The 10702-nt window shown below is 38.5% G+C and overlaps 1 protein-coding gene across 1 annotated transcript; it reads left to right on the top strand.

Annotated features, from left to right (window-relative positions):
* The first annotated feature begins 5131 nt into the window (after window positions 1-5131).
* Window positions 5132-9628, top strand: LOC146321378 (dynein axonemal heavy chain 11-like). Its single transcript, XM_084725840.1, has 8 exons — window positions 5132-5347; window positions 7236-7429; window positions 7523-7712; window positions 7816-7915; window positions 8140-8351; window positions 8550-8771; window positions 8860-8935; window positions 9609-9628. Exons 1-8 carry the CDS (start codon window positions 5132-5134, stop codon window positions 9626-9628), a joined length of 1230 nt encoding a protein of 409 aa, XP_084581966.1.
* The last annotated feature ends 1074 nt before the right edge of the window (window positions 9629-10702 follow it).

Here is a 10702-nt window from a genome sequence, read left to right as displayed (position 1 = left end):
CAGACAGGTGGAGCAATGACTAAAGACGGAATGACTGACGACGTATTATTATTTAGTCAATGTGATCGATTATTTTATGAACGGGAGGTCACCAAACAACAGACGCACGCAGCATGCTCTCGCCCCATGATGTGTCCGTGTTTTTAAATATGGCTTACAAATATATTTCTGGATTTTTGTCATTTTATTGCTTTTTGCTCTCTATTTGGCCTAAAATTGTATTTTATAAAGATCTATCTATCTATCTATCTATCTATCTATCTATCTATCTATCTATCGTTAAAATAAATAGCTTTTACTTTGACAAACTGTCTTATTTCTCCGCTGGATCTCCATGATGTCTCCTGAACCTACATGAAGATCCGTCAAAAGAGAAAAGCCAGTGTGCCCTCTGCAGGACGCAACTGAAGGTGGTGGCGCGCAGAGACTTACACCTGTCCAAGTCCAAAATCCGATTCGGTGTCAGCTTCTTCACAGAACTTCACTACAGGTTTTTATTTATCTTTATCTAAGAAGAAATAATGAGTGAAAAATCGGAGACACAGCTATGTCAGCTAAGAGAGCATCTACGTTCTGAGCACAGAAGGATCCTCCGAGACGAATTTTGTGTCAGAGAGACTGTGCTATATAAATGAAAGGTGATGAGTATCTCTACATGTTCTTCTGGGAGATAATAACGCTCTACAGTATGTTTAGAGTAGCCTCTAAGTTATCCTGGTCCTGTAGAGGGCGACCTCGTGGTGTGGACACTGACATCCCAGGGTCAGATTGTTCTATGCACACAGCAGGTGGTTTATTGGTACCACGTATAATATACAAGTTCAGTGTTCTTCATGTGTGCTGCAACAGGATGATTTAATCACATTTATGCCCTTCATACGATTGTGATCTGACAATAAATAAATAAATAAATAAATAAATAAATAAATAAATTCACTGAAAAGTATTGCTTTAAATGAAACTACTCTGGAAAAATAAAAGAGAAATAGCGTTATGACTATCATTTTGCCAGTGATCATTGTTTAAGTTTAATGTGATTTTGTTTAATTGTGACTGAATGATTCTTCTGTACCACATTGTATTGACATGACATTTGTTATAAAACCATAACTACCCAGGTGCATGAATGTGAATCAATCACCACAATACAAAGGACTACAGAGCTACTAAGCATTTTTTTTTAAATTGATTGTCATACATATTTCATTTTCATCAGGATTCCATGGGTTTCTTGTTTCATTGATGTAATGGATTTTAGTGGCAAAAATCCTTCATATGATGGCTAATTAGAAACAAGTAGCAGTAGGGTGGTAAAGAGTGAATACAGGGCACACCGACTATGAATTTTAAATTCTTCATTGTCACTGTTGGAGACGCACACTTCCTTGAAAGTGCACTTGGACTATCCCTGACATGATCTTACTGTTCTGTCAAAGTTTACAAAAGCACACCCAAACATGAACAGAAATGCAAAAAAGTCCACACACTATAGTCCTCACATGGACATTTATTAATATACCACCAATAAATACAACAAGAATAATACATGTTGACGGGAACATTATCCATCATTACCTATTTTTCCCTTTTGACCATACCTCATTTTCCACACTGACTCCAAAAACAAGTTAATAAAATCAGTTAAAATGCCTGGCATGTTGTCTTGTTCTTAGATGCAGTAATCATGTTGTTATGAAGTGAAATCTAATTGTTTACCTGCTGAGAAAGGTAGACATAACTAGAAATAATTCCACAAAACCCTTAACTTATCTGTCCTATAATTACAAACAACACATTTAATTGTAGTGGGGATATCTCACTCAACCTAATGCACTAATATTAATATAGAGTACAACTTTTCAGTTGCAGTATACAGAGACAGCGTTGTTCAGAATTAGAAACTGTACACTAATATAACTGATTTTAGACTCAACACATTTGCTTTCTAGCTGCAGCTTGCTGGACTGACTGGGCCGACATGATGGAGTGCTGTTTTGTGATTCAGTTTGGGAATCAATACAGCATCATCAACAAAACTCTGTTGACGCTGCCAGTCATTGATGAGCTGCTGTGTATTACAAATAGTGCAATTTTGAGGGCCAAAAGACAAAGTGACACATGTACAATCAGAGTACTGACCATTATACATAATTTCAACTTGTTCTAAACAATCCAAACTGCAGTATTATACTACTATACACACACACAATATACTTATTGTTTTATTCCCTTTTGTTTATATCTTGCTTGTTTACATATTTATTATTTATTGGCTTTTTATTAATACCTGTTTTTATTTATCTTTCCCTTTGCTACTGTAAATTTCCCCATTGTGGGACTAATAAAGGGTTATCTTATCCAATCTTTTCTTGTTTTATAAATTAACAGATTAAGCCGAGCAAACAGATGTGTGCATAAATGTACTGCAAAGCTGATGGTTAACACCTATAAATGACAATGACTGCAAGTCATAAATTAACTTAAATATATCCAGTGAGATTGCAGCACATTCTTTGTTGTGGCAGACTGCACAACAAGCAGTGGATGGAGATATTAGGAAGGCTAGCTCAGCAGTGTGACAAGCCTTGGCAGGAAAATGGCCGAGGTAGCAGGTATAGTGCCAGATTTGAACAGCATTGTTTCCCAGGAAAGAGTCTTTGGGTCCTTGGAAGGAAACGATAGGTGCAGTCTGTATTGCCCAGTTTTGTGATCTTACAGCTCCTGGATCGGAAGCAGGTGGCAGAAAGTGGTATTTCTTTGTCTGAGAGGGAGGCCAAACTATGATGAAGGAACAGAAAGATCCAGGCACATATCTATAATTGCACATGGAGTGGATTGTGAGATTTTGACCTTTCTTCTTATTTACGTATTGTTATGATAGATGTAATGATCTCACCTCATTTGACGGCTGTAAAGGTTTTCTGGTCTTTAGCAAAGTGAATGACTCATGTTCTCAACCATGTTAACATCTGCACTGATTTCCAGAGTAAAATGAGCGTGTGGATTACATCAGGAGCCATCCTCATCTTGACTGCTTGAATGCATGGCCTCCAACTTGTTATTAGCACCATAGCAACAGGCAGGCAATCTCTTCCCTGTAGGTGGTCTTGTCATTGTTAGTGATGAGGTCCAAAATGGTAGTGCCACCTGCAAACCTGCAGAGTTTGTCTCACTCTCCTCTCCTTTTCCTTGAGGATCACTTTTCATATTGTGAAAAAAGTAGACAAGCTTTTCTAGAAATTTTATAAACTCTTACAATATGAAATCTTGCAGTTACCTCCAGTAAGATACATAGAAAAATATGCAACTTTAAGCTTCCAATAATAGATCAGGGACCTTGAAGCTATTTAAATCCTAATGCTACTCCAAATAATCATTTTATTATTCATTTTAAGGCAGTCAGACCCCTGGGCCGCTTTGGAATGGGGTGTAGTAAAGTGCCTTGTAAATGCCAGTTGCTGGGTACAGTGCTCTGCTGCTAAGACAACAGTCAAACTAGTTACACACACATATATCACATACATTTTACTACAGTCTGTGGAGCTACAATACATAGGCTCCTTCATGTTCAGTCATGTCACAAGGCTGCCGCATGTGTCATGAAAGGGGCCAAAGTTTTGCACCTGTTTAAACCAGGAATGTCTTATGTCTTATAACCTGCAACTTTAACATGCAGTTTCATGTCTCTTAGAATAAAGTGTGAACATTGAGAACAACCTATGCATCATTTCAACTATTATCATATTTATGAAACATAAACACCCAAGTAAAGTAAAAGTAAGTAGTAAAAAAAAAAGACCTCTATCACATTCTAAACATGTCTTAGAGGACCACATAGATCTAAGTATCTAACATTCAATCACAAAGCAAAATGATGTAAAGGGTACATTGTGGTACATTGGCTACACTGTGATGATACTTATCTTGCACCAGGCAGGCTAAATCTGGTCCCCGATAGGAAGGAATTTTTCCTTGGAAGTAGATGGGATCAATTAGGCTCTAAAAGAGGAAAGCTGATCTTTGCACAATGGCCTTTCAGGCTGTGCAAAGTGCAGTAGGATCAGATGTGAGCTATGCAGGGGATTACAAGCATTAGCTTGGGGTAAAAATTACACTGAAATGATGATAATTCTGACCCCATTAATGTGTATTTCATACTAAAATATCTTAAATATGCTATTTATTCTGTCCCTGGTAGAAGCAGTTCATCGTTTAAGTTTATGAATCATTTCGATATTTCAGTGATTGCATGATGAAGAGGTTCCAGCTATGTTTAATGTTGTATAAACTATTTTAAATGTTACCAAAGTTGCTGTTATTAAATGCAGTAAAATATCTGATTCATCTGTCAATCCTTGAACCAATTTAATTTAGCTAATAAATTAATTAAGTGAGTTAATCTGAAAATAAAGGATGTCATAGTAAGATGAGTTATGGGCCTTTAAGTGTTTTTCATCTGATAAATAATGCTATTATTAATGTTTGTTTAACTGGCCCCTGGCCTCCTATCATTTTGCAAAAGTGGCCCTCAGGCAAAGTAAATATAGTACCTTCCCTGGCCTGCAATATGCAACAAATTAAAACACAAAGAGCAGCACAGGACACACTCTAGGGAAAGGCAGAACTGCAAGCATTTCAAAACCCCACATGGCTTGTGGAATACAAATTCCAACATCCTTTGCAGCTGTACAATTAAATGTTCTGCTGATTTTACTCCAGGTGAAACCCTTTAACCCACATGCTTGATATCCTGGCCATCCACAATATTGGAAAAATGGTACAATCAGTTGTTAAGTTTCACTCAAAATCCTCACGACGTTCAAAAGGTTCTTTAGAAGAAAGTGTTTTTCTTCTTAACATTTAGCAGCTAGCCAAACATACGCAGCCGGCAGTGATTGAGGATAGTGGCTGTTGCTAAGCAACGGAATGCTGAACCGCCCCCAGCAGGAAAGTACAGCCAGTGTCGGTCTCCTGTGCAGACAGGCGTAATGTACAAACTTAAAACTATGCTAACACGAAGTTAAAAGCTATTTTAGAGGACATTTCGGTTGCTGTCACAAATCAGTTCTCGTTCTTTTTCCTTTTGGTTGAGGGAAGAAGGGCTGAAGTGTGTCATGGTCGTAGAGCAATCATGTCCGACGAGGAGAGCGTGCCTTCTTTTTTGGAAGACGTCAAAGTGAAGTTTGTCGAGGAGAAAGTTTGCAGGTTGCTGCGACTGCAGCGTCAAACATGGCAGAAGAGTGCTGTGAACGAAGAGTTTCAAACACTGCTGAAAAACTTCTTTGAACATGAGTCTGTTCTATTTTTCTCTCAAACAAAGAAAGGGGGCTTGGTTGCTTCTAATGAGGTATGTCTGTTTATAAAAACTACAATATCCAATTATATATTATTGACTTGTAAGCTTTGCCTGTGTACTCTTGATTAATTACTAATCTACTTGAAATTGATGGAGTTAGCGTGACATATTTTATGTACAGGGTTTCTGCAGGTCCTTAGAAAGTCTAAATTTAAATAAACTGAATTTTAAGCCTTTAAAATGTCTTAAAATATGATTTTGACAAGACCTACAACTGATTATTATTAAACTAAAGTCAGTTTTATAAAGTTGTATCAACTTAAGTCTGACTTTTAAATAGTTTTTAGAAAAAACACCAACATTGTGCTGATGAAGCTGTGACGACTACAAAACGAAACCAACACTGACTCCTTCATTACTTTTGTACCTTTTTGCCTTTTTCAAAAACCTGCAGAACCCCTATTTAATTGATTGGAAACATTATTTCATATCTGTTCTAATAAAATCCTTTGATATTATTTCTAATGCAGGTCCCACCTGTTTCTCAAAACAAGCCGATCTATATTCTCAAGAAGACATTTGTTCCCATTAATGATGAAAACTACAGGGAACTTCTGCTTTTTGGCCTCCTGTCTCCATCAACATTGCTGCAGCTGTCAAGCACAGTTGAGCAGGTGATTTTTGGATTGTTAAACCCCTCATTAGGACTGTAAAATGTGTTTTAAAAAATCACACTGTGACTATTTTGACAGATACTGTGGTTGCAATGTGATTCATGATTACTGGAAATTAGAATTCTTGCTTCCATTTCATTTCAACTGAAGAAAGAAACTGTTAAAGTTATGATGATGTGACATTTGTTGGGTAATGTACCAGACAAACATGTATTCTTACATTTGAAGAACAAAATTTGTATGCCACGGCATCTCTGCAGCACTTGTCGCACATTTTCTTTTATCAAAAAATAGCAGCAATCTGGATATTGCCAATGGCCAGATTAAAATTTCCATCCATCCATCCATCCATCTTCAACCGCTTATCCAAAATTGGGTCGCGGAGGTAACAGTTCCAGCAGTTAACCCCAGACATCCCATTCCCTGGCTACATTAGCCAGCTCTGACTGGGGGATCCCGAGGCATTCCCAGTCCAGGGCAGAGATATAATCCCTCCACCTAGTCCTCGATCTGCCCCATGGCCTCCTCCCAGCTGGACGTGCCTGGAACACCTCCCTAGTGAGGCAACCAGGTGGCATCCTTACAAGATGCCTGAACCACCTCGACTGGCTCCTTTCTATGCAAAGGAGCAGCAGCTCTACTCCGAGTTCCTCACAGATGACTGAGCTTCTCACCCTGTTCCTAAGGGAGATGCCAGCCACCCTCCTGAGGGAACCCATTTTGGCCACTTGTACCTGCGATCTTATTCTTTCGGTCATCCCTTCATGACCATAGGTGAGAGTAGGAAAGATTGACTGGAACATTTTGTCACAACAGTGTGGTAAAGCAAACGCAATACCGCTCCTGCTGCCCCGATTCTCCAGCCCATCTCATGCTCCATTGTCCCCTCACTCGAGAACAAGACCCTGAAATACCTGAACTCCCTCACTTGGGGTAAGGACTCATTCTCTACTCGGAATAGACAATCCACCGGTTTTCTGCTGAGAACCATGGCCTCAGACTTGGAGGTGCTGATCCTCATTCCAGCCGCCTCACACTCAGATGCGAACTGATCCAGTGAGCGCTGGAGGTCACAGACCGATGATGCCATTAGAACCACATCATCTGAATTTCAATAATAATTAATTGTGCAGGACTACCATCCATCATACACCTGTATCATAAAAACTCATTTTGATGTATGTGCTGTTAGTTATTTTTGTTATACAGATTTCTAGTTTGCCTTTATTTGTTCCGGGTGAACTAATTTTGTGTCTCTTCACCAGGTGTGTGTTCCAGTGCTGTCAAATAACAAAAACCATCAGATGTGGCCAAATCTGATGTCTGAAGACATCATTCGACACGTTGAGAGCATGTGCAGTAAGACATCAGTTGTACAGGGACAAGTTTTAGGGAAAACTGTCCTCCCTGTCCCAACTGCGACAGATTGGATTGAAAATTCCTACAGCACCTTCAAAATGTAAGAAAGCACACACATTTTCTTTTGTTTCAGAGTTGCATTGTTCATGCTGTAAGTATAAACATCACTCTCAACATTTATTTCCACACTTAGGTATAATAACTACGACAGGGCACTGGCCCATGCCTTGGAGACTCAGGTCATCAGCTGGACTAGTCTGATCCAGAAAATTTTAAAGGAGAATTCATCAGACCTACTTTTGACAGGCTGTAATCCAGGGCCCGATGCAGAGCTGAAGTTCTGGGCCTCCAGGAAGAGTAATATACAGAACATTTATCATCAGGTATGGTCCCCTTTCCTCCTGATCTTCAGTAAAATAACAGTTCGATTTATTTTCATCCCCTGACATTACTGTCAGTTAAAATGTTTTGTACTTTTCTTTGTAGCTTCAGAGCCCCATTGTTCAGAAGATGGCAAAAATGTTAGAGATGATGGATAGCAGCTATCATCCAACAATCAAGACTCTAATTGGAAATGTATTTGATGGTAAGATTAGCCAAAGAAGATACAGTTTGCACCTTGTCAAATGTATAATACACAGCATACCGTGATTACAAAACTTACTATCTCTGTCCTTGTTGTTTTAGTTTAAAACAGATTTTTTGCACCTTGTGAAATGTCTGGTGCACAGCATGATGTGATTACCAAAACCTATTATCTCTGATAATGTTTTAGAATAAAACTCTTTTTTTTTTTTTATCAATAAAAAGCACTTCAAGAGGCCCAGGACATTGGCCTCCATTTAGAGCCACTACATATACAGCTGTCTCAACTGGAAAAGGAAGGATTTCCTCAACTGGAAACATTCATACCTGCATTGTTTCACACTCTCTTCCTTATCTGGACCAACTGCCAATCTTACCAAAGACCAGCACGCATCGTGGTGTTACTGCAGGAACTTTGCAATCTGCTCATTGAACGGGTAAGAATCCTTACTTTAAACACCTGTGTGAGTGGATTACATAGAGTGTCATATACACTGAAATCTGAAAATAATTAGGTACAGTCCATGGAATTTTGTTAATTATGCTTCACCACTAATAAATCAGTATTACTTTGACTGAGATTATTGGCTGTCTCTGTGAACAAATTATCAGATATGAAATGTTTTTCCCTTTAGGCTTCTACATACCTCTCTGCAGATATGCTGCTCAGAGAGGATCCAGAGGAAAGTGTACAAATGGTGAGGAGGGTGATAAAAGTCTTTAGATGTTTCAGAGACAGTTACAAGACCCAGAGGGAGAGGTTGGCCAACCATGTGAAACATGCGCCCTGGGATTTCCCATCTGCCATGGTCTTTGCACGTTTCAACCAGTTCCTTAATCGCATGTTACAGCTGGAGGTGAGATTAGATTTTTGTTTTTGTATTCATGATGAGGTTGTATTTTTATGCAGTTTAGTTTCATTTAACAATGTGTTTGTCTTTGCAGGACTTGTTTGAAATTATGCTGGACTTTCAGAGGATGGAAAAGCTGGAATTTGGAGGACTTAAAGGCAAACTCTACAGTGAGCATGCTGCTCAGATATACAGAGAGTTCAGTAATCACTGCCAAGAATTGAAGCAAAGTGAAAACAGCCCATTTGACTTAAGCTCTCAGGTGACATTATTTTAATTTGCATTTATGTTGCTAATTAAGATTTCCTTGAAAAACTACTGCATAGATTCTTAACACACATTTTTACACTTGTGTCCTTTATTAAATTCTGTTGACTTGACTTTGTCACAAGGATTTTGAAAATGATTATAAGGATTTCAAAGTAAGGATTGTGGACTTTGAATGCCGCCTTGCCAGCCTTCTTTGCTTGGCTTTTAAGGATTGCTCAGGACTGGAATCAGCATTTAAAGTAAGCAAGACTGGATTGTGTGATGATGCTAATGACTGTATTGATAAAGTGAATCATGAGCTATCGAATGGGACACCATCATCTTTTTTTGTCTTTTAGCTGCTAACTGTTGTTGGGCCATTCCTGGAGAGGAGACAAATTCGACAGATTTTCAGTCCCAACTTTCTTCTGCTGCAGCAGCATTTCAGAAACGAGCTGGAGAAATGTAAAAGTCTGTTTAAATCCCAGCTCAACCAGGTACCTGGGGCAAAATGGAATATTAGCACAAAGTGTGTATTCAAAGGAATGATAAGTATTATCCATGCAACAACTTTTTTCCGTTCTTTCTTTACAGATGGAGAGTGGGCTTACTAAGAACATGGCTCACACATCTGGAGCTTTGAAGTGGGCAAAAATGCTTAGAGAACGCATTCAGACACCTTGGGAAAAAATCAGATTACTGTTTGACATGTCAGTAAAACACTATTTCCAAGAATGAATGCGTTAGTCACAAACTGTAGCTAGCCAGAGACTGTGAGTTGCAGAGAGACAAAGACATGTACATGACAAAATACGGTCTCAATTATGCAATATTTCCAGGCCCGTGGAAGGTGTAGAGATGGCGAAAGAGCACTGCATGTACATGGAGATGTTAAGTCTGCTGGACCAATATGAAAAGGACATTTACTCTGACTGGTGTAATGGTTTGGAACAGGCCTGTCTGATCAACCTGAACCAGCCCCTTCTTACCAGAAATACCACATCTGGTCTGATCTCAGTCAACTTCAATCCAAAGGTATTTCACGATATTTCCTACAAACTAGAAAGCACTCATTATCTTGTCTAGAAGGGAACCCCATACTCACGAAAGATCTTGCGAGAGGGATAATTTTTAACCCAAACCATGATTTTTCCCTAACCCTGACCATTTTTGGTTCCTAAAATTACCCATATCATAACCATATCATTGTTACTTAATAAAACATAATTAGTTTATGCAACGTGCACAATGAAGAAACAAGTGCAAGTCTCACAACAGTTTCACAAATCTTGGATTCCCTTCTAGACATGACCAACAGTTATTGTGGAAGTATCCTCCAATGCTACATAATTATCTGACTTAGTGTAGTTGCGTCTTTCTCTTAAAAAATAACTTAATTTGTTTTCCTCACTGCTGACAGGTCGTCAAGATGGCTCAAAATTATGACCTCCTTTTTTATCTTTTTAGTTCACAAGCTTTGGCTGAAGAACAATATTTTCTTTAAGAATGCAAAACCCAGATGCGGATCATCCTTGGCTCAAACTGTATTTGTATTGTAATTTCTGTTTAATCAGTTAAAATTTGTTCACATGTTTAACATACTGCTGACAGACTTAGATGCAAACATGCAAAAACATAGGGAATAATTATTTGTTACTGCTATTTAATGTGAGTTATTATATTCTCCA

The sequence above is a fragment of the Lutjanus erythropterus genome, chromosome 9, assembly GCF_056507025.1.
Source record: "Lutjanus erythropterus isolate fLutEry1 chromosome 9, fLutEry1.hap2, whole genome shotgun sequence".
Classification (NCBI taxonomy): Eukaryota; Metazoa; Chordata; class Actinopteri; order Lutjaniformes; family Lutjanidae; genus Lutjanus; species Lutjanus erythropterus.
This window is presented reverse-complemented; position numbering and strand designations above follow the sequence as displayed.